Source organism: Pezoporus occidentalis, unplaced genomic scaffold (assembly GCF_034315485.1).
Source record: "Pezoporus occidentalis ecotype Australia unplaced genomic scaffold, CSIRO_AGI_Poc_V1 ctg117, whole genome shotgun sequence".
In the NCBI taxonomy this organism is placed as follows: domain Eukaryota; kingdom Metazoa; phylum Chordata; class Aves; order Psittaciformes; family Psittacidae; genus Pezoporus; species Pezoporus occidentalis.
This window is the reverse complement of record NW_026912961.1, coordinates 6,998,512-7,025,974: the sequence shown is the minus strand read 5'-3', so window position 1 is coordinate 7,025,974 and position 27,463 is coordinate 6,998,512. Positions and strand designations below refer to the sequence as shown.

The 27,463-nt window shown below is 39.7% G+C and overlaps 2 protein-coding genes across 5 annotated transcripts; one reads left to right on the top strand and one right to left on the bottom strand.

Moving 5' to 3' along the window:
• On the bottom strand, positions 1 to 17,375 carry OSTF1 (osteoclast stimulating factor 1). Its single transcript, XM_062641746.1, has 10 exons — positions 17,257 to 17,375; positions 9,492 to 9,538; positions 8,795 to 8,845; positions 8,649 to 8,712; positions 7,555 to 7,608; positions 6,440 to 6,547; positions 6,100 to 6,149; positions 5,905 to 5,983; positions 5,340 to 5,438; positions 1 to 2,584 (listed from the first exon to the last, which is right to left on the bottom strand). Exons 1-10 carry the CDS (start codon positions 17,288 to 17,290, stop codon positions 2,526 to 2,528), a joined length of 645 nt encoding a protein of 214 aa, XP_062497730.1. The 5' UTR covers positions 17,291 to 17,375; the 3' UTR covers positions 1 to 2,525.
• NMRK1 (nicotinamide riboside kinase 1) lies at positions 13,253 to 27,463 on the top strand. 4 transcript variants are annotated; one of them, XM_062641727.1, is made up of 9 exons: positions 18,232 to 19,258; positions 19,987 to 20,043; positions 20,511 to 20,601; positions 21,242 to 21,290; positions 22,382 to 22,553; positions 22,631 to 22,702; positions 24,590 to 24,696; positions 25,568 to 25,657; positions 26,198 to 27,463. In XM_062641727.1, exons 2-9 carry the CDS (start codon positions 20,015 to 20,017, stop codon positions 26,215 to 26,217), a joined length of 630 nt encoding a protein of 209 aa, XP_062497711.1. In that variant the 5' UTR covers positions 18,232 to 19,258; positions 19,987 to 20,014; the 3' UTR covers positions 26,218 to 27,463. The 4 variants fall into 4 exon arrangements, with proteins under 4 accessions (XP_062497701.1, XP_062497699.1, XP_062497711.1 ...); XM_062641717.1 differs by lacking the exons at positions 18,232 to 19,258; positions 25,568 to 25,657; positions 26,198 to 27,463 and adding an exon at positions 13,253 to 13,346 and having other exon boundaries at positions 24,590 to 25,392; XM_062641715.1 differs by lacking the exons at positions 25,568 to 25,657; positions 26,198 to 27,463 and having other exon boundaries at positions 18,219 to 19,258; positions 24,590 to 25,392.

The window sequence follows — 27,463 nt, the reverse complement described above, 5'->3', positions numbered from 1 at the left end:
TTAGGCAAAAAGAAATTTATTGCCTGAAAGTCTCACAGTGGTTTGTATTTCAGAAGATGAGTAGATGCATGAGGAAAAACAAAGTTGTGAAGGAAAAACAAAAGAAGTAATTTTGGTCTCAAAACAAATTACGGCACAAGCTAGCTGCCTTGCAATGTAAATGTGCCTTCTTCAGGATACTCCAGTAAAGACTTCACAGGCAATCTGTAGGCCCAACTTGTGTTTCTTTCACCGTTCTTCTCTTGCAGCACCTAGATCAGTCTGCAGAATAACACAGGGTCTTCTGGCAGCAGCTAATTTCACAGACATAACATTACATTTTTAAATCAAATGCTGCAATTAATTTGTAGGATGCTAAACCCACAGCAGCAGATGACATCACATTAAGTTATTTCTGAATACAAACTCTGCCTTCAAAGCTTGACAGATAAAATGGTGATTTGGGAAGAGCTATTCTTTCCATGTCCTGTCACACTGAAGATTTTTAACCTTCATTTATGCAAGAAAAAAACCTTATGTAACAGATACATAAACCTTCTTGCTTCTCCAGCCACTTATTACAAGTCCTTTTTGACTTGCACAGTGAAACTGCATCAAGTTAGTCAACAGCATGAAGCACAACCTGTGGCTTGACAGTGGTAAAAATCTGAGCTAGTAAAAATAGCTGGCTGATAAAATGTAAAGCAGGACAGTATCTGTCTATTACGAGTCACATACAGTAACTGTTCTAATGAAAGCTAGAGACAAAAGCTTGGTGGCTTTGGTTTTTATTTTTTCCTCTCTAGGACCTTCCAAGTTCACACAAAATAAAACATCACTGTTCAGCTGACCACAGGATCTCATAGGGCTAAAATATTTTTTGTATGGTTTGAACACTTAAACAATTCAGAATTATACTTGCAGGTGACTATTTGTGCAACACCATCATCTTATACAGTTCTAGTCAATTGAACAATGTCTTCTTTGGTAAATGCTCATTTAACAAGCCTTACCTGTACCTAGTCTTTCGCAGGATAATAAAAATACAAAAATCTGGTTCAATGTATTTTTTAAAATGAGAGTGCTTTAGTCTTCTTTTAATTTCTAAAATACCTAGTGTGATTTTCACTTATCCCCAGTCTTGTACCAGAGCTTTTCATTTATCCCCAATCTAAGAGCTTTTTTTTTTCCTTTTTTAATTTTTTTTTTTTTCTTTTTTAGTATCACAGACTGCTGTGTTGGACTGAATCTGTCAAAGCTGCTAACAGGAAAGTTAGCAATAAAAATTGAAAATAAGACTGCATCTCAAAGACTTGCAACATTTTCTTACTACCATCACAGCAAGGAAGTATCCCTTAGTATGGTATATTTGGCTGCAGCTATTTAAGCAATCTGAAGGAAGTGCTTAGTTTTTAACTCTGCAGGGAAGCTTAAAAGTGGCTCAATTTATTTTTTAGTCCTCTTTAATTCACAGGAAGAAGCAATACATTTTTTAAGTGATTATTCAATTTCAGGTATCTTTTCTAAAGATACATGTGGTATATTTAATATACATCTTCCCTCATTCCTTCAAACACACTTAAGCTTTGAGGTAATTTAGGGCAATATATAAGAACTCTTTTAAAAAATAAAAGCAAGAGATCAGTAAAAAAAAAAAAAAATTAGGCAGGATAAATAGAAAAATATTCTGTCTTCCTCTCACTACAAATAGTTTCAGCATCATGCACTTTAAAAAGCAAAGGAATCACATCACTAAGTCCAAAACTAAGAGCACTTTTCAAGCAAGCCTGACTTAAGCAAGCATTTCACCTGAGTTTACATTTCAGGGATATGGCCCATAGCAATAGAGAAGACAACGAAAGTGTCCAGGGGCAGACTGTTTCATGTCATTCTACCCCTTACTTAGAGGGGTACAGGAAGGAATAGGGGTGGATTTACCAAAACAAACAAACAAACAAACACACAAAAAACCAAAACAAAACAAAAAAAAAAAAATCAAACCTTGTCCTGGCTCTATGTGGGCAAAAGATGTCACTTTCTATAGCAGCGAGATGCCTGTCAACCAGTCATTCATGCCAGGCATGAATGCCATGTCAACCAGGTATTCAGGCCTGTCAACCAGTACTGACTCTTTCAGTAATTATCTGCACAAAGGAACTGGTATCCAGGGAGATTTTGAGAAACGTTAGCAACAGTGTCCTGCCATCCCAAAGGGACCTTTCAGTCTAAGAAGCGTAATTCAGGGACGCAAGGCACTTGCTGGAAAGGCCTGAGATGAAACCTGTGGGTTTAGAGGATGGTCCTCTGCCCATTCAAAAATAAGGGTATGCCACACTTCCTCTGTAAGACAATTCCAAAGGCACTATGATTTAAAATGTGGCATTTTCTTGCACACATGAAGATTATTCCTTTGGAAAGCACCACCCTCTCATTTATATGCTATACTGGAAGACTGCAATACTCTAAGTTAGATATTTTTACAGTTTTAAAGATACGTTTTGGGAATGACATAGGCAATGCAAGATATAGTTCTTTAGGCTGAAAAGCTAATCGGAGTCTTCATCATCGAGGTATTCCTCCGCATTACTTAATGTTCGGACTGTACCTGGAAAGAAACAAAGCTCTCTCAATACAGGATAAAATTATAAAAAGCTTCACATTTGCAATGCTTGCAAACCAGCATCTGAGAAAGCTGATTCCTGTATCATTTAGAGATGTTAGGGCTACACAGATGGGGCTGTGGATCTGGATCTCAAAAGCAGGGCTAAGCCAATAATCACATCTACTACATGTGAGATACAGTCTATTTGTGACCTTCAAGAGCCATCTTCTGGCTCCTTGGAACCGGAGCTGGAACTCTTACATTCTATTTTCTGTATATGTTACCACTACATCACAAAGGAAAAGACTGGTGAGTTGGTGGAAGAACCCCTATGGTTTTATTCTGAGTGCTTAGCTGGCTGCCATTCTCTATTTAAAATAAAACACATTTCACCTGTTCTTTCCCTGCTTTTTTTTCCTCACAAACATTTTTTCCTGAATATTTCTTATATCTACTTATGAGCTTTTGAAGAATAGTAAGGAGAAAACAGGAGTATTAATGTATATTCACCAGACGTGCGGCACTGCCTGGAGAACCACATCAACCTTTGGGACTGTACAATGATAAACAGTATGGGCTTTTTGTGACAGATAATTATTTGCCTACAGATTTTTAAATGTATGGGAACAGGAATATGGGTTATATATAACATGTATTATATTATACTGCTGAGAGCCAGGAACAACAAGATCCTACTTAGTCACAGCTTTGCAATAACATATTACAATAAAGTATTAAAAATATCATCTGCACACATAACAAGACTGACATAATTCACAGAAGTGATAATCATGTTATCCTAGGCTTCTGGAAGAGGAAAAAGATGTAAATTTAAAACTGACCTGCTCAACTGTTTTGATAAAAGAAGCTTAAGAGAATATTTTTTTGTTTGTTTGTTTTTGAATGGGAGAAGCAGCAAAGGAAGAAAGGAAAGAGAAGAAAGAAACTGTAGAGTGCTGTGCTAAAGGGCCATTCTTCAAGAAAGGACAAATCCATTCTTCTGTGTAACAACTGTTCCCCCATTCAGCAGCACAATTCTTTTTGCATTCTATGACAGGATTTTAACAACTTTTATTTCTTAGAATATACTTCTGCAATCATGACACTTGAATGTGTGTGTATACAAACAAACCACAAAACCTGAAATTTAAATGGAGACAAAGTAAACTTCCTTGGGTAAAACAAAATGTTTCACAGAATGACTATGATTGAAGCCCTAACTAAATAGGAACAGATTTGAAACTGGACACAGGAAGACTACTGATATAGGAACTAAATCTCTGGAAAACAGCAATTGCTTCACTCACAGATATTGGAAATACTGAAATACAGAATGAACACATACAGAAGAATGAATAACTGAGAAAATACAAAATACAAGAAAAGGATACAGACCAGTGGTGTCACAGAGATAAAACGCCAAATTAAGACAGAAAAGCAAACAAGGAAGATAATACTAAAACTGCAGTTAGACTGAGAACATAAACTCTTACCGAGGCATACAAGAAAAGGTAGCATGTGAGAGTACCAGAGACTGGTAACAGATGAAGTTCCAGTTGGATATAAGGAAGAAGTTCTTTACTGTGAGAGTGGTGAACAGGTTGCCCAAAGAAACTGTAAATGCTTCATCCCTGGCAATGTTCAAGCCAGGCTGGACAGAGTCTTGAGCAAGATGGCCTAGTGTGCGGCATCCCTGCACATGGCAGGGGGCTGAAACTGTATGATCTTAAGGTCCCTTCGAACCCTAACCACTCTATGAAATAAATAAGAATGATAAATCAGTCAGCCATGAAACAAAATTAGTTTAGAGGGAAAGAGGCAAACACACCAGAAGCTACCTAGCAGCAAAAAATTAAACATTAATACAATTATTCTGGACATGAGAATAGAGAATACTCCTGTAGCAGGTGCCTACAGTTGACAAAGATGAAAAGTGCTTCAAAATAATATTAACTAATATTAGAAAAAGAATATGGAAACAGAAGAAACCCTGCTCTTTGTTATCACTGCTTTCTCCAGAGTCAAAACTGATAGAAATTTGTCAGGGTTTTCTGGGAAATCCACTATTACCTCTGTCAAAAAGCTGCATAACAATTTTGTTGCAACTGCTCTTCTTGGCCTTCTAAAGTTGTGGTCATCTATTCTATCATTTAATTCCCACTGCTAGCCACCCATAGGTTAGCATCCCATCTGCTCTCCCTAGCCCAGGGACAATACAGTTGCTAGACTGCATATCCCACTTACATAAGCTGTAACTCTGCCTGTGTTTTTTGAAAAAGTATCAATAAGGAAATGAAAGAGGAGCATCCGTTGGTCTTTCTTTGGCTTAGTTTGGAGGAATGGATAGGCATAAGGGGGAACATACCACATTGTTTCAGTCTCATACCTTGTCCCTTGTGGTATGCTGATTTTAAGGTAGTTTCCATCCTTACTTGCTTTCTGTTTCTCCACTCTGAAGAGTCTGTCTTCCATTTCCTCCCCTTCTATTATGGCTTCCACATCTTTGGAGCTCTTTTGCCTCTTGCTGACACAAGATGGCATTTTGTATGGAGTCAGCCACACTGAATGTGATAAACCACAGGTCTCTAACATAGCTCCACTGAACTGGCACTCTCAAGAGAACCCTTTCAAACACAACTTTCAGCCCATGTTGCTCTCAAATGGATTTTATGGCTATCAGCATACTGATACTTGGTCAAAATACTAAGTGTCTCCTAAAAAGGAAAAGAACGTATCAGAATAACAAAACAAAAAATACCTGCACTCTGTTTCTTCTTAAGAAGGGAAGCACAAGTTGCATTGGTTGCCATGTCTAATGCCAGTTTCTTCTCATTGTTCTTCAGATCTGTTCTTGCCCCTTTAGAATAGAAGTTTTCATCATGAATAACTGCCCCAGATATTTTTGGGCAATGGCATTACAATATGTGCTTCAATAGCATGGGTTGAATGGTAATGGACATGGGAATCTCATCTGTGTATTGCTCTGAAGTAAAATAAATACTATGGATGCTCTTCCATAAGCTACAGTTGGCTAGGGAACTCACTGGCTGCTTTCCCTTTCCAGGAAGCAGATGTCATTGCTGTTCTGGGGTTAAGTGCCTAACTTTATCTGCAAAGCAGGATGAGATTTATCTTGAGCAGGTGAGATGTCTATTCTCCAAACAGCTGCCACAATCTTCTGCAAGGCTTACAAAGTCAGGCAGGTAAGCTGGCTAGGGACCATAGCTGGGTTACAGAAAAACACTTAAAGAAATACGGATTAATAAACATTCAGCAGTCTAGTCTGCCACACAGATTGTTGAAACCTTGGTGAAGATCTTTACCCTTTGCCAGCAGCATCTCTACAATATCTGCATAACCTTTCCATGCAGCAGCATGCAAAGCTGTGTCTCCCAATTTGTTCTGTGGAGTTAGAGGGAAAAGCGACAGGATTAAAATACAGAAAAAAAAACTTTCAGCTTGTACCAAGCATGACTAACATCACACTTCTACTGCAAGGGTCAGCTGGTTTAACCTACCTGTTGATTTAACTCTAGGTTTGCCTGGGTAAACAGAACATCCACTATATCTGCATAAAACAGGGTGGGAGGGGTGAACAAAAAAATTTAGCAGAAATAAAACAGACTTTTTTGCATTCACAGTCTAAATTCTGATTAAGATTCAAAGAAAGAGTGATCAAAACAGCTAATGAAAATCTGTAGCAGTCAGACTGCATTAAGCAAGCTTTAACCTTTCTTAAAATAAAAGAATAGAATGACATTTAAAAAATCTTGGCTTTATTATTTAGTACTGCACTTTTAGCGAAAAGGCAAATCAAGAAAACCAGGGAACAATTATTTCAAAATAATTCTCCAATACCTTTGTGGCCTCCATGGCATGCCCAGTACAGAGCTGTGTTTCCAGCTTTGTCTAAGCCATTGACCCCAACTCGATTATCCAAACACTCTCTCAACCAGCTTAAGTTGCCTGAAAGACAAATTCAGTTTTGATGATTTTGTTTTCCTCTTTGAAAAGTTAAGAGAACCATTAAAGGCACCCAGTTATTTGTGAAGGGTGTCAGTCCTTCTATGAACTTGTGAGGAAAAAAGTGATTAGCAGCAACACTTACAATTCATAAAACAACCAGCCCAAGTCACATCAAACCTTTTCTTCTGCTCCCAGAAGACTATTAGGTCCCTACATAGTTAAATAGATGGTACTCAACTCTTTCAATGTGTATAAATCACAAAGTGGCAATTCTACCAGGCTGTGAATGAGTTCAGCTTCTAAAAACTGCAAAACTTATGAGATAACTTGTTCAAAATACCACACAACCAAACAGACAGGATAAATTAATTTTAAATATATGTCGTGGTTTAAACCAAACCAGACAACTTGTTCACTCACTTCCCCCCCTTCTTGCCCTCCCCCTACTCCTGGAGGGACAGAGAGGAGAGTCGAAAAGAATGCAACTCCCACGGGTTGAGATAAGAACAGTTTAGTAACTAAGGTATAACACAAATCACTACTGCTACCACCAATGATAATAATGATAAAGGAAATAACAAGGGAAGAGAATACAACACCTCACCACCAGCCAACCGATAACTCGCACCCCCAGCCCGACCAAGCACCGACCCATACCTCCTCCAACCCCAGAGTCTACCAGCTCTTCTGGCTAACTCTCAGTTACATCCTGGGCATGACGTGCTGTGGTATGGAATACCTCTTTGGCTAGCTTGGGTCAGGTGTCCTGTCTCTGCTTCCTCCCGGCTTCCCCTCCTCCCTGGCAGGGCATGAGGCTCACAAAGTCCTTGGCCAAACCAAAACATCATTGTTATCAGCTCTGCTCCCGAGCCAAAAGTCCAAACACTGCACTGCACCAGCTACCAAGGAGGAGAAAACTGACTGCTACTGCTGAACCCAGGAAAATATATTATTATTTTGGCAGAAACAAACAAATCATCCTATAGCATTACGCAAATCACGCTTACCACGTTTGGCAGCTTCATGCAGTGGGTTATCAATAGACTCTGCTTGCTCTGCCACTGAAATGAAAAAAAGAGAAATTCTAACTACTTCTGAAGCTGAATAGATATTGGGCACCTGTATGGAATAAAACTTTGATTTATTCCAGATGTCTCCTATTGAAGAAGGGACAACATGAAGCAATCACAATTACTAAGGTATTACCAGTTTGCAATCTGTCATGTAAAACTGCTACCCTGCCTACATTTCCTAGGAGGACTTGGAAGAATTGTGCTGTGTTGTCTGTTTGCATGGCTTTTCAAAGTGGTTTTAGTTGAATCTGACAAAGCATTTCTGTTCAGTTCAAACAGGTATGGAATATTTAATGTGTTGCAATGCCCAAGAAAATAATGTTTTCTGGGGCTGAATATAATCATTAAAAAGTAAAAATGGCAAGCAGTCCCATTTCTGAAGGTGGGGAGAGGACAGATCAAAAAAGGTCTACAGAACTGCTCACAATCTGATTTAGCTTCCTGTCCATATGCAGTCAGTTCCATATCCATTACTTAACAATCCAGTATTGATTATCTACCTCTGTAAGAGGCCACCTGACACTGTATCGGGCTTCCTGACCTCAAAGCTATTAAAGGGTTGCCACTGTCCATCCTTAGGTCTACTTAAAACAAACACAATGTAAAGACTGAAGGAATATAGCCAAGATACTGCTAATAATAAGATCTTAAAAAATTTCAATGCATTGATTTAGAATACCAAGAATAGAAGCCTCAGTTTCGTGTGCTGTCTATAAAACTATCCTTTAGATCCAAGTGTTCTTCCCTTCAAAAATGAGAGCATCTGTTGCTGTTACCTGCACAAGCAGAAACGTGAATACTTGACAAACTCAAGCTTTCTGTGGGCAATAAAAATATAAGACAGCTTATCCAGGGCTGATGTACCATGGGGACCTATATTGCAGATGTATTCTGAAATACCCTGGTAGAGGACTCTTAAATTCCAATACTGTGATCAATTTTTGAAAATCGGTATATCAGTCATTTTTATTTAGTGATTTCCTTTGATTGTGAATGACCTTGCCAAATGGAAATATTCTAGACATTACCATAGTTGCTTGGAATTAGTCCAGTTTTCCCTTTGCAAGTTCCTTTCCACCAGTTTGTATCACTCTGCAGAGAATAAGGAAAATATTTTAGAAGGGATATGCTGCATCTCAGAAGTACTCAGTCTTACGGGACGTCTGAGACTCACCATGTCTGAGATGTAGATAATATCTCCTTCTTCAAAGTACAGTTCATCTGGCTTAAAAAGAAAAAAAGTAAACAAAAATATGAATGTGTGTACTTAGGTAAAACAAATACCTTGATAAAGCAGAGTACATTCAGCTCTCCCTTCGAAAGAACAAAAACTCAAGTTCTCCAGCAATTAGACAGTCCTGATAGTCTTTCATATTGTAGTTTGAATTGCCTACAGCTCACTTTTCAGATCTGTGACCTTCCTGATAATTAAAGAAAAAGACTGTGGTCTTTCCAACAGAGCATTGTGCAAGAAAAGCAGTGAAATACATCTTGTGTTTGTTAACTTCATACCCTTTCTAGCTGGCCTCAGTTCACAAAATCTTTTAGTTCTCAAATTATCTTTGTTGCCTTTGGAAGAAAAGCAAAAAACCATGTATATTGCTGATCTTACATTACAGATAACTTATACTAGAAAAGAAAGTATGCTGCTTTTTAAAAGAGCTGTACTTAAAAAAGGAGAGTGATGATTAATCACCCAGGTTTATTCACATTTAGAAGGATATCCAGTAAAAAGGTTTTTTCATTGAAAGCATAATACAGCAAGTCTAATAAACCATATCGAATAAAACCCTAGCAGAACTGAAAAATATGTTGTTACAGACAAGATTAAAATTATGCTTCTCGAAACAGTTAAATCTAGATACACTTACCGTTCTGGGCTCAAATGTATACAGGGCCCTGAACACTTTAACCTGCCCTAAAAAAGAAACAAAATCAGTATCAGTATCATACCTTCTAAACATAGCATACAGATACAGCCCTCAAATCCAAGTAAACTCCTTGAAGCTGCTTGCTGAACAAATTTGTGTAATGCCTCTGAAAATTATAATCACAATGAAAAGACTCACCCCAGCAGCACAGGTTCTAAAAGAAATGGGCCAACTGACCAGCTAAAGATAAGCTGCTTCTTGTCAAGGTCAATTGAAGTGTTACCATCAATTTCTGAGACAAAGTCTAGTTTCAGTCATATTCACACACACACACTCATATATGTTGCATAGATTTCTATCAACAATTTCAGATTTGTCAAGTGATACAGAATTAATAATAAAGAAATATAACTGACCAATGTCTGCAACATATTCTCACACTTACTTGTAACCGTTACAGATTAGGAACATAATGCAGTAGCACAGAAATCACTGCATTTAAGAAAAATTACAAATGTCAATGTCAAGGCATAACTACTAATCAAAACATTTCTGTAGCCTTGTGTCTCACGCTTTTTGGAGGCTAAGTGTATGTAAGACTATAACCATAAAATTAATCCATGTAAATATTTTAGATTGGCAAATGGAATCATACACTGTGTACGATTTTGCTTAGGATTTGTAACTCTATCCCATCCTCTTGCCAGATCTTATTTTTTAATAACACCATAAAATTTCAGTTTGGTCTTACTAGTCTCTCTCACAGCAGCTATTTCCTAGACATAAAAGGTCCAATGCTTCTCAGACTCTGCCTCAAAAACTAAACACCTGTACTGTGGCAACAGCCAAAGAAAGGATGAAACTTCTGATCTGTTTGTTATCCGTATAGAAATGATGAACCAAGGACATACCTCTTAGATCTAAGAGCTTCACAATGAAATGTGTGAACTGAAGCTGGGAAGAAGTAAAAACAAACAAGGGAAAGACAGATGACAAAACAGGACAGGTGATGCAAGAGCACTATCCCTTCTCCTTGGCTTTCTTACATGGGAGACAGATAAACATAAGATAGAACTGCACACTGACAACTCTGGCGACTTTAACCATCACCCACCGATTTTCAAGGTTTAATATAAGTAAAAGGAGGAAATGGATAGCAAGAGGGAAGAGTAAGATACATTAAAAGGGGAAATGAGAAGATGGCAGATGACAGGGAAAAGCAACAAATACAGATTTGTGCAAGTCACAGTGTTTCCTGTAATAATGTACTGCATCTGTGTCAACAGGTTTTCTAAAGCTATCACACCCTAAAGGAAGGAAAGAAAGAATGGAAACACTGACACTGATGAAAGTATTGCTGACATGTTGTTTAAACAAAAGGCAATTCGGGGGGGGGGGGGGGGGGGGGGGGGGTGCTGGTGGTGGGTTTTTTTTTTAATTCTCCACAACTGAAACAGAGAGTTACTTCCTGAAATGTCAAGCTGTGGTGTCACACACAGCACAACTCATTCTAAAATATTTTCCTGTCATGAAATGCAAAGTACAGATTTTAATCTACAGAACTGGAGGCCTGATTAACTGTAATTTTACAGCACTTTACATGGGAGTAAAACAGTACCCACTACTGGAACCAATCTTTTAAATATTTCTTCATAAACAGACATTAAATTAAACCTGGTTATGTTACTGCATTGAAGAGCTAAGAACAACAAGACCTTGGCATTGAAGTTATTTGTGCCAAATTCTAATAAAATAAAAAAAAATAAACAGCCGAGAAAATTTAAAATAACAAAATGTAAGCATGCAAATGGTACATTAAACTTGAGTCCCAGGCCTGAAAATGCTGTTAAATTGTATTTTACTAGGCATATGAGTACCTGTAATCACTTGAAGTACTTTTATCTACCAATGCCCATCCTCCAGCATGCAGACAGACTTAGAGCTTGTATTGGCAGGTGTCCTTTGGAATAAGCAAAAAGTCAGACATCACCTGGTGACTTCCTGTACTCACCTTTACCACTTTGCTACGAACCACATTGTAGGATTCATGTAGGACAGAGAAATAATACATTAGCACTCATTTGAACTTACCAAAGTTGCGTAACTGCACTCCCCCCAAGTACTTATAAAGGAAAAATTAAGTAGAACACAAAAGATACAAGCACCTTTTCAAGACTTCAAGGCACCAGGCAAACATTAAATGACCTAATTCTCAGCATTAGTAAAGAGGGGATTATTCCTTTTAAAAACACAGCAAATAGGGAACAGTGTCCCACATTAAACCTTTTCCTAAGCACAAGGACAAATTTAAGTGTTTTTTCTTTTCAATCCCATACTTTACCCACAATGCTGTATTTTCCCTTCTCAGGAAATATGCATTAAAAATCTGCAAAACAACTGACAAATAAAAAAAGCTAACTTGTTACATATACTAACCAGATACAAATATTCTTAGCATACAAACTCCCCCCCCCCCCCCCCCCCCAATTTGAGCAAACCCTCCCTCAACAACACATTTAAGTAAAGGAGTCAAACCAATGATTCTCTGTAACCAGCAACAAAAACCAAATGTTTTATCAGGCTGGGCTGACCTCATGCCCTTCAAATTATTTTGGATAACTTCTGCTACACACTTCTTCTGCTTTTGTGAGGAAAGGAAACTGGCAACTCAGATTTCTGATACGACCTCTCAGCTAAGTGCATAAAATTAAAGAAACTGAGCTGATAAACAATAACAACAATTTAAATATGCAACTTCTGAATGGAAACAAGATCATTGCTGTGCTCATAATACAAAGTAATAAAATTACCATTTTCTGAAAATACTAGAAGCTTTAGAAGGGGGTAGGGGAGAATTAAAATAGATCTATCTCTGCACAGCATTACATTTGAGCGAAAGTGAACTCCCAGCACCAAACAGCAGGGAAGATAATTTCATTACCCATCAATTTCTATCACTTTCTCAACCAAAAAAATAAACAGTACTTGGTACAAGAACCATTTATTTTAGTTAAGAAAGTAAGCATGTCAGTAAGCCAATATTACAGGTGCTATCAAAGCTTGGACCCAGTGGACCAACAGGAGTCTTGGTTAGTATTTCATATCCTGCTTCACCTGCAGACAAAATGAAATCTCATTGATGCAAACAGGGTTCTACAAATCAGATATTGATCATGAACCAGCATTTTCCATAGCTGTATTTAGAGTAAGCAGGTCTAGACTACTATGAAAATCAGAATAATTAACTTACAAAAACAGACTGGCTGGGTATCACTAAGCACTATCAGTACCTGTAATACAGAGACGGGGATAACCTCTATGCTCTAGAAAAATCAGAACTGGCCATGGTCACCCACTGATAAATTGGGAAACCTCAAGTCTGTCAACTCGTATAAAGGTCCAAGCTAATTTGGTGCTGTCACCAGCTATCTTCCTCCTTGCTCATGTAAGACTGCACAGAAGCAGTAGGGAATCTGTTGCTCTCTCTAGCACCAACTTGATTGAAAACAACTAATTTGAATGAGTGCATATAACAGGTAGACCAAAAAGTTAAAATATTTAAGATTTAGAATATGGGGTAGAAAAAGGACAGTTAAGATTTCCAGGGCCTCTGCTGCTTCTAGAGGCTTCTCCCAGAACCTATGTGAGTATGAATTTTTATACAGGTTCAGATGAATTTCTCTGAAGGAAGTGAGAGGCATCTTCTGCCTGACCTCACAGAAAGTGTGGTGGCAAAAGGCCAGCATGTTGGTTTTCTCAGTGCTGGCCTAAGAAGCTGCAAAAGAAGTATACAACCTGGCAGTGTACACCAACAATTTGAAGATACAATCTTTTTGTCAAGTCACAGTATCAGAGGTAAGCTGCAGATCAGAATAACTTGTGACATGCTGGCAGTTTGCTTTAGCATCATGTTATGAGCTGCACATCTGTTAGGAGACATGCAATTTTATTAGAACGACATTATGGTTAGACTGATTTTTTTTTTTCCTGAGGAATTAGAAAATAAGGTGCTTCACATCCAGACTTTCAAGCAGAAATAAAACTAGTGGAAATATGTTTTACAGGGACTCAGCTTGTAGCTTTGCTTTTTGTAAAGACAGACATCAATCAGCATTTAAGGATTGCCCCAACTGAGAAAAAAGTGGAGTTCCCACTATTTAGAGAACCATCGACTTCTAAGCAGTGCTTGTTAGAAAGGGGAAGTGAACAGTGAACACAGGGCATACAAATTAGAGGGAAGGAAGGGGGGGATGGTGTATTAAACAAACAAAAAAAGGTAGGAATCTGTTTAGGGACATGTCGAAAAGAATGCAAAGGGGAGACTGGTGCCAGTGTAGATGATAAACTGGGGTAGTGCAGGAACAATTATGACTGCATCATTCAGTATTTGGAGTGGAAGAAGCAAATAGCATTTGTTTACAGAAAATCAGAACGAAGGTCAACAGACCTACTTAAAGGGAGTCACCCTTTATACTACCTATGTTTCCTCCTGCTTCCCTTCCTCTCAACTGGCATTAATTCAAAACTGATTACCTCAAAGACTGGTCTTTCTCCATAAAATGTAAATGTTGTGTGGACTCTAGGCCATGATCAACAAACCTCACTCTATCTGGATGATACAAAATTAAGTAAGGTTTCTTTAAAACATTAATATACCACTTTCATCTCCCCCAGAGTGGTTGCTGCCCACTGTGTAAAACTAATGAAAAATGTAACATGAGACAGAGAGCGCTGTTCAAGGAGACAATAGCAGAAGCCAATATAGCTTGTCAAGTTCAAAGTAAGTAACTTTTGTAAACAGGATTAGCATCTAACACATAATGTTTAAGTCAATGAACTCTGCAGAGAAAGAACAATGCAGTCTGAGACACCAAGAGAATTCTTGAAAGACAGAGGGGCAACCCTCCCGTTGCCTAACGCTGACAGAGAAGAAAGTTTTTGCTATTTTCGACTCCCACTCTTTTGTATGTTCAGTAGCAAGTCTAGATAGAAAATACCGCCAGAAAACAGTAATAATGCAAAGGCCTAGTAGAAAAGCAAAGCTATGCACTTTTTTTTTAAAACAAGAGTCTCAAAAAAATAAAAATACCAGAAATTAAAAGCTTTTTAAAGCCTCAAAAAGTAATCATGATCCATTAATCAAGGGCTAACCACAGACCCCAAAATACTAGCTCATGTCTTGACAAACATGTCAGATGGCTGTCTAAAACATATTGATGTCAAAACCACTCTCTGTAACTGAAATCCTAATGTGCTGTGCATGCCACAGGATTAAGAGGAGCCTTCGGTCAGATCAAATGCTCTCATGTACTGATGAAACCACACTTAATGCTACAGCCAGTTAAGTTTTCCTCTCTCCGCATCTCCTTCCCCTGCCCCCATTTTTAAAGCATTGTCCAGCCATTGAACACTGATGTTCAAGACCCCTGTGATGTACAGTGAACATCCGCTGCTATACAGAGGATGATTATTTATTTTACTTAACATTATCACTTCCCTGACATGTTGCATCTCCTTCCATCTCTACCTGGCCTACACTTTCCCCCACCCACGAACACAAAGGAAAGAACTATAGCAACCTCTTCTTGAACTGTAAAAATTCAGCAGCAAGACAAGCAGGTTTGCTGTTCCCTGACCCAAGTTATAGCCCAGTTTATAGACTGGATAACTGATAAAAGTCAGTGAAGACTAATTAACACAGCTTGACCAAATGCACAATGCCATTCCACCCATTGCAGTCTAAAAGCCACCAAGAGACAGCATTACACTGTGGCAGCAACTATTTCACCACAAGCAGTCCCTGTATTTTTCTTTAATCAGGACAGTTTAATGTCTATAACCCTGAAAGATTCAATGACAGTACCACACACATCACTGACATTATAGACAGAATAAAGCCAGACATGTAACTACAGAAACATTCCACAGTATGCTAGGAGACAGTCTGCTCTTGAAAACGTTTTTTTTTTGGGGGGGGGAAGAAAAAAAGCAACAGTTTGCAAAACTTTTTCTCTTCAAAAATTAGGGGTTTGAGAAAATTAATCTTACTGCTCTGAAAGCCATTACCAAGCGTTTTATTTTCTCCCTCTGCCTTCTTCAGCTATTTATTTCCACCCATTTCCTTTTGCTGTGTCAAGCACTCATGCAGTAAACCAGCTCAGCAAGTTCATTACGACATAAAAATAACGTAACATAAGAAGTCAGAGCACTGATCCAACTTGCCATGTCACTAAATGGAATGAAAAGGGAATGGCAGGGTATGAAGGGGAACCAGCTTGCCATATCACTAAATAGAATGGAAAGGGAATAGCAGCGTATGAAGCGGGTAGGGAACTTTTGATGGCAGCCTGCATTTTATCAGATCAAGCCTACCACAAAACAGCACTTCAGCAACCTAGTATTAGACATAACACATCTGCTGTTAGCGTAACAGCTCCTGCAGGTTAGGTAGGGCTAAAGCCTTTAACTCTGTAAGAATCCTACATTAAAACTGACTCATCTTTTTGCAAATCAGAAAACTTGAGTTACCAACTTCACTGGGAAAATCTATCCTTTTTACATATTTGGCTCTTAAGAGCAACACCACACTCCTTCAGAAACCCACAGATTTCCTCAGTACCAGCTTTCAGTGAGAGCCCGTAACAGCAATGCTTCCTTTACTTTCTAATTTCATGTAAGCTCTTTTCAGAAAGTGCTTAGCAAACTGCAGGACAGACAAAATTCTTCCATGGACGAAATTCTACATTCAGAAAGCTTTGAAAAATTTTTCTTCTGCATATTGTTCAAGGCTGATGGTCAAAACTGGGTTTGCACTTACTTGGCTTCAAATCAAAAACTTGTTTTATTAGTTGTCTAGTTAAAATACTCGATCATCTTATGTATTTGTTTCTAAAACCCACCAGTATTTCAAATATTGCTCTAAGTGCCAAAATATTGAAATTCAGATGTATTTAGGGATCAATAATCATAGTTTGGAAAACACCAACTAACTTTTCACTAAATTTACCTGGAAAGGGTGGAGGAGAAAAAAAAAATTATATATCAGTGATTAAATGTACCAGAAAGGACGACAAGCACAGTAACGCCAGTTAAACGTCAAAGGACACACTGAGCGTTTGGCTGCAGGGAATACTAGAGTGGGAAGCAGTCGGATGCCGTGTCAGAAGAAGAACACAGGTATCATGCGACTATGTGATAAAACCGCTTTCATGTGTCAACATATTGCTAACCCACGCAATCGCTGGGCAAACGCAGGAGTATTTCAACGCCTGTTTCTTAACAGGTTAGAGGGTTTCCTATGCACCCCACCCTACGCCAGCTTCCCCTCGGCAGCCCAGTGCCCGAGCACGGAGGGCCAGGCCGCGCCCCGACGGGGCAGGCCGGGGCGAGGCACGGGTGGCCTGTCTCCAGACGCCCGCTCTGCCTGGGGCTCACTCTCGAAACTTCTTCCGAGCCAGAGTAGGAGCGGGACACCACCCAGACCCGGGGCCGGGGCAGCTCCACGACCCCTTCCAGGCGGGGCCGCTGGAGGCAGGGCGGCGGAAGCGGCTGCCTGTCCTACAGACGCAGCGCAAGCGTGGCGTGGCGGGAAACGAGAGGGGCAGGAGGGCAGCCCCGCTCCCCACTCCCTGCTCTAACAGCTCAGACCCGACCCCCAGACCGTACACGTGTCAGCGGGCAGCGGGATGATCCGCACCGGCTGCGCGCGGCCCGTGAGCCCGAAGGCGGACAGACGGCGGCTCAGGCCGCCGGGGCCCTTCTTTACCTGGCTTGGCAGGTTTAGGTGGCGGCTTAGACATGCCTGGAGACGGCCGGAGTGCAGATGAGGCTGCGGCAGAGGTCTGCCGAAGAGTAGAGTAACCCGCTCTCGGCTGCCGAACCAAAGCGCGGAGGCACGGAGGAATGAAGGGCGAGGGGAGTGCCGGAACGAGGGAGGCGGGGGCTACAGGCAGCGCTCCCCAGTGGCGGCAGGGGACGTTTCGCTGGTCCCAGGCACGGACCCAGCCAATCCTATCGCACGCCGAGGTCCCGCCCCCCGAAGCGGCAGGAGGTGGCAGCCAATGGGGCGGGGCAGCGGAGGGGCGCGTGAAGCTGTGGGGATCGCGCCCGGGGGTCGGTTGGCGGCGGCGGCGGCGGCGGCGGCGAGGCTCCAGGAGAGCGGGCGAGTATCCTGCAGGGTGGCGGGGGGGTTATGACGTCAGTGAGCCGTGACGCGGCCGCGGTGGGTTGTGAGCCGCGCCGTGCGCGGCGTGTGGCAGCGGCCTCGTGCCGCGGGCAGCTCCGTGACGGGGCACAGGAGAAGCGCCTGGGCCGGGCGGTTCCCTCAGTGCTGTCCCGGTGTCTGTGAGCAGCGGTTAAAGTTACGTTTAGCACAGAGGCGCTGAGGTGTTGGGAGCTGTGGGCCCTCCAAACTCGTGTCCTGGCGGTAGGGGTCGGTGCCCGGGATACTTCCACCGGGCGGTGGCGGGGCCTGGGAGGAAGCATACCTCGACTGTCACCGCGTGCTGCAGCTACATCGCGCTGTTGAAAAAAGTTAGGGTGGAAGCGGTTCCTTGTAGGGGTTAGCATGGGTTTATGTCCTGTTTAAAGATACTAAACCGAGACCAGGTAGTTTAGGAGTTCAGTGTTACAACATTGGTGACTGTCGTTGCAATTGGTGCTACACGTTATTCTGGGGGGGGAGAAAGAGCTCTGATGGGCTTTTTCATCCTGCTTTTTTTTTTTTTTTTTTTTTTTTGCCTGAAGCTGGGATTAACTTTCGTATAGGCGGTGACGTAAATTAGAGTCCAAAGCTCAGCATGTGTGTACAGATGTTGTTTAGTTTGTTACATAGCATTTTTTGTGGGACAAAGGCTAATCTTCTGGGACACAAACCTTACTGGTGATCTTTAGATCTTTATTTTTCAGTGGACTCAGTATCACTGCTTCCTCAGAAAAGATCATGTGTTTGCACTCTCCAGATAGATAGCCAGTACCACAAACATGCGATGCATTGTTGAACTTGACAGTGACAGTGCTCTTAGAAAACCCTTGCATGCTAACTTAAAAACTTCCCAGTGCCAACTACTGCAGGTACACAGAGGAACATTATCACACTGGTGATGACTTGGGCTAGTCAGTATGTCATTTTATTTTATTTTAACAGAAAAAAATCTTAAAGCAAACATGCAAAGATCACATCACGGACCTGAGAAACAGGTGAACTTGCAGTTGTTGCACCAAATGCAAACTCTGTGTCTGAAACTTACCCTCACAGAAATAGTGTGGTTTTACTTTCAAACTGATGCCTTAAATACAGATACTGGCTTGTTGGGGAGGGGAAATAGTAATTTTCAGTCTTAGGTGTCATAGGCTTTACATCCCTAAGCGTGACGTAGGAGGACAGACCAGGTGAAAACCAGGGTGTTTGCATGTGGTTAAATAGTTATGGGTTTATGCTCATGGAAAGCAATGTTTGACAAATGTTAAACTGGTTTGACAAACTCTGTAGACCAGCGCTGCTGCCAAGAGAAGCGTCCCCATTACTGCCTTTCTGCTGCGCCATACCTTTACAGGCACAGTTAAATGGATGGTAAACTGGAATTTGCACTGCTGAAAACTAACATTCTTCCCTTCCCTCCTCCTTTGCAGAACTGTTTTGTCAGCTGGAGTAGTTTTCTAGTGTAGTTCACTATGGACTCTTCAAACACCTGCTGCAGAAGAAAGTTCTGAGAAGAGTCAGGGAAAGGCAGGGTTGTGTCTTCTGGCAGCTCTGACCACTGAAGGTGGTCAGCCAGTCACAGCCCCAGAGCTGGTTACTTGGCAGCCACAGGGGTATGGGTAAACAAATGTAACCTTTTCCAGGGTTTCAGTCTTTGCTCTTTTCTGAAGAAGATCAATAGCTATTTAGTCCGTCTCAGTGCTAAGTCAGCTACAACGGCCAAAGTGCCTTTACAATAGAGGTAATGACTCCAGATTATTCTGTGGTGGAGCAGAAGAGAAGCACTTGTATGGTCAGCGCTCCTAAGTCTCACGACGCAGTGGTGAATTCTCACACTGCTAAGACAAGGCTCATAGAAGAGTCTTTGAGTGTACTCTTTGTTATAACTCTTCATGAAATTTTTAAAACATCCTTCTCCTCAGCATGTCACTTCTTTCTTTTTTAAGCTTTTTGCTTGTTTTGCCACCACAGCTTCTATTTACCCAATCTTTTTTATGCCATTAGTGCTTGATCTAGTGACTGCTTTTCTTGAGGGACCTTGTGGTATTAATATTGGTAGAACTGAGTGTCAGAGTTGCCCCCAAATGATTAATAAACTAAGGTAAATCTGTGATGTGGCATGTATGTTGCAGGGTTTTTTTGTCAGCATTAGAACAAGCAGTTGTGATTCTGGCATTAGCCTTGCAAAAAGAAAACAAAAAAGTTAAGTTTTATCTGTAATTGATATTTCTTAATACAATAGCTACTTTCCTTGTTGCTGAATTAAGAGTTTTCTCTGGCTACTATTTTTGATAGTGAAAAGCAAGAACTGAGGAGAAAAACCATGAAGGTATTGGTTATTGGCCTTGGAGGGTAAGTATTAGCAATTAAATTTCCTCTACATCTAAAGACTGGTCTTCCTTTCAGAATGAAGTTTTCTGAATGAATGGGGGTTGGAACTAGATGATCTTATGGTCTTTTCCAACCCTAATTATTCTATGATTCTGTGTTTTTTCAAAGTATATTACAAATACAACATGTAGTGGTCTCAGCTTATAACATGTAACCCTCAAAAAAGCAGTTAAATGTTGTCTCTGAGATCTCAGGTACCACCTTTGTCTAACCTCTTTCCTGGCACTGCTAGATTTACTGTCTGAAAGCTATTGAATCCTTTCAGAGCTACCTAGTATTTAATGGGAATAAACTTTTTTTGGGGTGAGATTTAAGGAGGAGGATTGTTTGTTTGTGTCTAACTATACATAAATATGTGTGTTAGCATGTACATATGTTTAAAATACTGATTTTTGTCTTGATGCATTTTTTCCTGTTTTCTAACTCAGTGTAACAAATGGGGGGAAAACAACACTGGCAGAAAAGCTTAAGAAAATGCTTCCCAATTGTGATATAATCTGTCAAGATGACTTCTTTAAGGTAACTGTATTGATGGAAAAAACCTGATAGGTAAAGGTAGACTTGCGTAGGTTTTAATATAACTTCTCTTTTCAGTTCTCCTAGTGATAAACTTTTAAAATTGATGCTGCTTAAAATAATGTTAACTTCATGATAAAGAGAAATAAAATGGGCACTGGGGTAATTGAACTTTCAGTAGCAAGAACCACTGAATATACCCAGCAAAAAGAAGTCCGTTGTCTTCTTTGATCTTTTTCAAGATACTTTGTGCTAATGAAGTTAATGAAATTTTGTTAACTTTACACCTGTATAGCAATTGGTAGTTCTTTGTCTCTAAAATCAAAACAGAAGGACAACTTTTGCATTGACATTCGAGTTGTTTGTTAAGGATAGTGAAGGAGCTCTTATTTCTGAAGTAAAGCTCTAATGAACTTGTCAGGTATGACTGGGAGAATTTCTTGTTCCAGATTAAACAATATTTTTGTGTTTGTATTCTATTTTAACAGTTTTATACAGCATTTTAATTTTGAAGATAAATTTAATCACTTGGGATACAAAAGTGTATAACCCCCATGTTTGTAACTGAAAAGTGTGTATCTGTGACAGTGGTCATAAAAGCAACCTTGAAAATACTCTTTTTTTTTTTTTTTCGCTTCTTCAGCCAGAGTCTGAAGTAGAAACAGATGAACGTGGATTTAAGCTGTATGATGGTCAGTAACTTTGATGCATTGCTTTGAATGTTGTACTGAAATTCTCTTATGCCTAGCTTCAGCACTTCTTACTCTCCACTGTCTTTCATTGTCTTATTCCAAATCAGTCAAAACTTGGATCTGATCCTGACACCATTATTTCATATCAGATCACACATAGAGACCAGATGAAGTTCATGGTTAATGCTGGCTCAGTGTGCCAATTTAATTTTATAAACTTCTAGATCCAGATCCACTTTAGGCTAGTGCTTTGGTTCAGGTCATACCTAGTTGTGAAGAGTTGCTTATTGGCTAATCTCCGGTGATACTTGATGGTCACAAAATGTATTACTCAGAATATTGGCCAGACCCTTAAATTGTCTCTGAAAACTGACTCTTTCTCAGCTATGCAGTCTTTAGCTCAATTTCTAGACTTCATGAAATTGGAATGTGAAACTGAAGGGTTAAGTTGGACATTCTGTTTCAAGTCTGTAGCTTTAATGCTGCTCTTAAAACCTCCTCTAAAATGTGTTTGCTCTTCTGTTACCCAAAAGCTGTCTTCTCTATACCTTTCAGTACTTACTCAGTATGTTCTTACATGTCTACAGACAAAACAGGTGCTACATTGTGCTGTTTTGCATTCTCCTTTCAATTCATCCATCCATCCCCACCTTCCAAATACCTGAACCCAATAAAAACTCAAAGCAAAATGTTTTCAGCTCCTGCTCCCTTCACCTGTGTCAGTGACAATTGTCAGAAGGGTACAGGTCTCAGGGTAAGTAAGTTTTTTTACAAGTTTTGCGGAATATGGGAACGGTCCCTTCTGTTTCTGTTGTCAGGGAAAGGCTGTGAAGTGTGTTCACACACCTTCTGGTGCTACAGAACTCAGAGAGACCACCAAAATATCTCAGTCCTGGTGAAAGCTTTATTTTCAGGGTATCATCAGTTGCAAACATGAAACTACTCATATGTGTGAGAGATATTTGGGGGTAATCCTGTTCCCTTTCATTTAGATTTGTATGTAGATTATTTGATTCTTACCAATTAACCTAGGTTTTGAGGGCTTTTTAATGTTTTTTTTTAGGGATGCCTAACTTTCTGTTTCCATCCAGTACTTGATGCCCTTTATATGGATGAAATGGTGAAAAGTATTCGCAATTGGATGAAAAGCCCAGCAAGCTCAGGTGTTGTGACAGAAGAGCCACAAAATGCATGTGACAATCTGAAAAATACAGATGTTGTTTATATTTTGATTGTTGAAGGCTTTCTGCTATACAATTATGAGTAAGCAGTAATATGTAACCTGGTATATTAAAGCCACATTAAAAAGGAAGACGGAACTAAACATGTTATTATCTTAGGCCACTTAATGAACTATGGAGTAGAAGATATTTTTTGACCCTTCCTTACGAAGAGTGCAAAAGGAGAAGGAGGTAAGTTGCTGCTCATGGAGGGTCACTGTGCCCCCTAACCTGGACTGGTTCTTTTATACTGGTTTTATTTTGGTTCTTGCAAAGTGTAAGCTATTAACATCATCTGTCCTCTGTGATTCACAGGGAAGACTGTGTGGGTATTTAACGAACATTAACAAAAGCATGCTGAGATGGGGGAGGGGTTGTTTTGGTTTATGGTTTAGTTTGGGGCTTTTTATTATCATTATGATTTATTTATTTATATTAGAGCACAGAGATACTAAAATGTTTTAGAAACACTACAAAAACAACTTGTCCAAATAAATGATTTTAAATTATTTAGTTTACTGACTGCATATTGGAGTTAAACCATGTTTAAAATGAGAAACAGTTTAAAAAATACTAAGCTGTCTTATCTTTGGTTGACTATAGCACATGATGATTATTGCTAAAGTAACAATATTCATGTGCAGTTTTAGTGTATGCTTTGTTTAGAGTGTGCACTATTTGCACCTTGTATCTTATTTAGATTATTGAGCCAATGTCTGAATTGTCTACAAATCTGGCACAATACTGTGTGCTTGGAGCAGCAGATGTGCACACAGTCAGAATCTGCTGGCTGAGGGAAGAAATCTGCTGGAGAGGATTTGGTTGATTTCACTTTGTTGGTTTCTCATTAGACTCACCTTTAAGCACTTTAGTGTCCAGGCTGGATGATGGATGTGACTAGGCAAAACCCCTAGTTATTTAAAACTTGGAAATCTGTATACTGAATATTTCAAAAAAAAAAAACCAAAACCAAACAACAAACAACAAAACCCCACAAAAAGTCATTTGGTTTGGTAACCATGCCAAGTGCAAGGTCCTGCACCTGGGTTGGAGCAATCCCAGGCACAGCTACAGGTTGGGCAGAGAAGAGATTCAGAGCAGCCCTGTGGAGAAGGACTTGGAGGTGTTGGTCGATGAGAAGGTGAACGTGCACCAGCTTCAGTGTGTGCTTGCAGCCCAGAAAGCCAACCGTATCCTGGGCCGCATCAAAAGGAGCATGACCAGCAGGTCGAAGGAGGTGATCCTGCCCCTCTACTCTGCTCTCGTGAGACCTCACCTGGAGTATTGTGTGCAGTTCTGGTGTCCTCAACATAAAAAGGACATGGAACTGTTGGAACAAGTCCAGAGGAGGGCCACGAGGATGATCAGGGACTGGAGCACCTCCTGTATGAAGATAGGCTGAGAAAGTTGGGGCTGTTCAGCCTGGAGAAGAGAAGGCTGCGTGGAGACCTCATAGCAGCCTTCCAGTATCTGAAAGGGGCCTATAGGGATGCTGGGGAGGGGCTCTTCATTAGGGACTGTAGTGATAGGACAAGGGGTGATGGGTTAAACTTAAACAGGGGAAGTTTAGATTGGATATAAGGAAGTTCTTTACTATGAGGGTGGTGAGGCACTGGAATTGGTTGCCCAGGGAAGTTGTGAATGCACCATCCCTGGTGGTGTTCAAGGCCAGGTTGGAGAGAGCCTTGGGTGACATGGTTTAGTGTGAGGTGTCCCTGCCCATGGTAGGGGAGTTGGAACTACATGATCTTAAGGTCCTTTCCAACCGTAACTATTCTATGATTCTGTGATTCTATGTAACACTTTCAGTACAGCTTAAGTTACATGTAATACCTTTTTCAATTAAACAAAACTCCAGACCCACAACTTTTACCTTATCTTAAATGTAACTTGATTGGCAGAAATAGGTAAGTTAGCAAGAGTCTGTATCACAGATTGTATTAAAACAAAGGAGCCTCCTTTGCTCCAATATTCATACAGCCTGCCAGTCTTTTTTTTTAATTTTTATTTTGGATAGATGCTGTTATTAAATTAGCTGACACTAGGGGGAAATGTAAAAGCAAATATATTTTTGTGTAGCACCAGAGTCTATCAGCCAGCAGATACACCGGGTTACTTCGATGGACACGTATGGCCTATGTATCTGAAATATAAAAGTGAATTGGAAGAGAATGCAAGTAACATTGGTATGGTATCCCTAATTTTAAACTTAGAAAATGCTGAAGTGTGGCGCTTACACAGTTATCATTGGGCTGTGGGTTGGTTTTTTTTGAATGGGACAAAGTTCTCTTTGTTTTTGTGGCACTTGGACAGTAAATTTAGGTCTTTTGCTATTTTATTTTTTAAGTCTATATGGGAGTTGGATTTTTTTTAATAATAAAAGTTATGAAGTTAAAAAAATATGAAGCTTCTGGTTACTAAGTCCATTTAACAAGCTATTATTTTAAATGGCACATTTGTATGGTGTATGTAACGAGCTAGCACATATATGTGTGGCTAAATAGGAAGCTTCTGAGATGACAGCAGATGCATTGTCAGGGTTCTTCAGATCATAACTGAAATCCTGGTTAAGTCACTTAAGACACTTCCTAGTGTCTTACGTATGACTGTGCACTACAGTCACCAGTCTTGCATGTGAAGTTTCAAAGCTGCGCCTGCTGATGAGGCGCCACCATGAGCTTGTGTAATGTTCACAGCTATACAGCTCTTGGACTGCCCACTGGGAGAATTCAAGTGGCTACTTCATCAGCACACACATCTTACTGTGCAGTGAGAATGGAAACTGTGATGCCTTTCCTTGACTTGCCAAAACCCTAAAGCTGAGGAATAACCTGAGGTCTTCAACTGCATAGGCACCCTTACTCTACTGTCCTAATGTTATTACCATTTTTTAACATCTAGAACAAGATTGTGAATGAAGGAAAGGGAGGTACTGTTCTTGGGGTTTATTTTTTCATCTCTTCTGATGGCACTCACAGGAATACCAAAACCTTTGCCAATTGCTATTAAGAAAGAACTGGCACAGAACTCACGAAAACTTTCTTTCATCTTTCTTAGTTTATTTGGATGGAACAAAATCCCAAGAGGAGCTTTTATCCAGTTTGTATAGTGATATAATACAGGAATTAAAAAAGCTGAGGGAAGAAAGTAAGTAATGTTACTGGAAATTGAATGTGCTATTCCATTCCATGTTAACAAAAAGCTAATCCTTTTATATGAAAATACTGCAAGGATTATGTAGATCTATATCCCCTTATGTATCACACACAGTCCTTATACATGTTTGCCCATTACTTTAAGTCATCATAAGCTATAACTTTTTAAGTTCCTTGAAATTGGATGTTCTGAAATAATAGGTGGATCCAGTGCTATCTAATGATAAAATAGTAAAAAAAAGCGGGGAAGCAAAGGAATATGGGGCAAAGCATTAGTGAAAACAGATGTGTTGTTGGTATTAGTTTCTAATATACAGTGATGTCACGTGCAAACAGATGTGTTGTTGGTATTAGTTTCTAATATACAGTGATGTCACGTGCAAACAGATGTGTTGTTGGTATTAGTTTCTAATATACAGTGATGTCACGTGCAAACAGATGTGGTGTTGGTATTAGTTTCTAATATGCGGTGATGTCACGTGCAAACTGAGTAATGACACTACAGGTTGAATTTATGGTTTTTATCTTTTAGATCAGCAGGTCACAGTATGATAACATAGAAAGCTTGGGTTCCGTCTGATGCAAATTGAAAGCCCCAAGACTGTCATATTTGGCAAGCCAACCAACTGAGCAGATGTTAATGTATGTTTATAATACTCATTCAGAGAATACAAGTAGATTTGTAGTGATTATTGAGTCTGTAAGCCTCAGGTATTGTTGAGTAATATCAACACTGCATTATTATTGAGAATTTCTTTAATCAGTCATGCTTTGGCTGACCTTTGTTTGAATGTGTACATTTTACAGAATATAAACATATTTTTGTATACAAAACTAAACTAGAAAGATGCAGTTCTTTTGTATTAATAAACATATTTGAGCATGGATCAGTACAATTTTAAATGTTCATATACAAAGGACAGTGATTAATTTTATGAGCTTCTAATCACCAATAAGCATGGTTAGATGAACTGGTTGTATGTTGTGGCAGCAGTAAGTTGAAGATGGTATGAAGTGTTACACTGCTTACTCAGTAACAGAAGCTGTTATTGAATATATAACTGAACTTACTTGCTAAACACCTCTGGTGTTTGCCAAGTAATTTTTAATTTTTATGTTGTGTGTTGGTTTGAGCAGTTAGGAGTGGGTATTTAAAAAAATCCAAACAAACCTGAAGAGAAGTCAGGTTGTTGGGAAAAGATGGGGGAACAATATGGAGGCTAGAATACAGATGCATTGCTAATAACATCAAGTACATGTACTGTGTGAAAATCAAGGACTGGGGTGGCACAGACTACTACAATAAATGTGCGCATCAGGGAGGAGGAAGAGGGAAGAAATAATTCTGGTTAATAGTCATAGCTCAGGTTGAAATTACAGTAACAAATGTATTCAGAAAGCAGCCTGTGAAATGAATGTTGAAGCTTTTTTGTAGAATTTGTGTATTTAGATAAAATAGAAAACTGGAAAGTTTAATCATTTATGGTGGCTGAATAATTTATGAACTCTTACATTTTCTTTGAAAACTTACCAGCTAGAATAGAAATCAAGCCACAGACATGAAAAGCAAACAATGGCTATATATATATATATGGGCTATATACTCTGTGTCAGCTGAACTGATCAGTGATTGAAATGTAATGCTTTATTGTTAACAGTATTAAGGGTCCTAAACCTGTATATATAAAGAGTTTGTTAAAAGAGTAGAGCTGTGTGAAGCTTCTGTTTCAGACAAAGTGCTTCCAAGTACTATTTTGTATTATAATTTTGCAGTAAAAATACTTCAAGATAGATTTGA

What these genes read in the sequence shown, in the direction of transcription:
- OSTF1 (XM_062641746.1), bottom strand. Translation starts at nt 17,290, where the DNA reads ATGTCTAAGCCGCCACCTAAACCTGCCAAGCCAG. An exon ending in ACTAATTCCAAGCAACTATG is followed by an intron (nt 7,609 to 8,648) that starts GTAATGTCTAGA and finishes TTTTCATTTCAG; the next exon opens with TGGCAGAGCAAGCAGAGTCT. An exon ending in TAAGAAGAAACAGAGTGCAG is followed by an intron (nt 2,585 to 5,339) that starts GTATTTTTTGTT and finishes GTTTCTTTCCAG; the next exon opens with GTACAGTCCGAACATTAAGT.
- NMRK1 (XM_062641717.1), top strand. Translation starts at nt 20,015, where the DNA reads ATGAAGGTATTGGTTATTGGCCTTGGAGG. An exon ending in GTCAAGATGACTTCTTTAAG is followed by an intron (nt 20,602 to 21,241) that starts GTAACTGTATTG and finishes TCGCTTCTTCAG; the next exon opens with CCAGAGTCTGAAGTAGAAAC. An exon ending in TGGATTTAAGCTGTATGATG is followed by an intron (nt 21,291 to 22,381) that starts GTCAGTAACTTT and finishes GTTTCCATCCAG; the next exon opens with TACTTGATGCCCTTTATATG.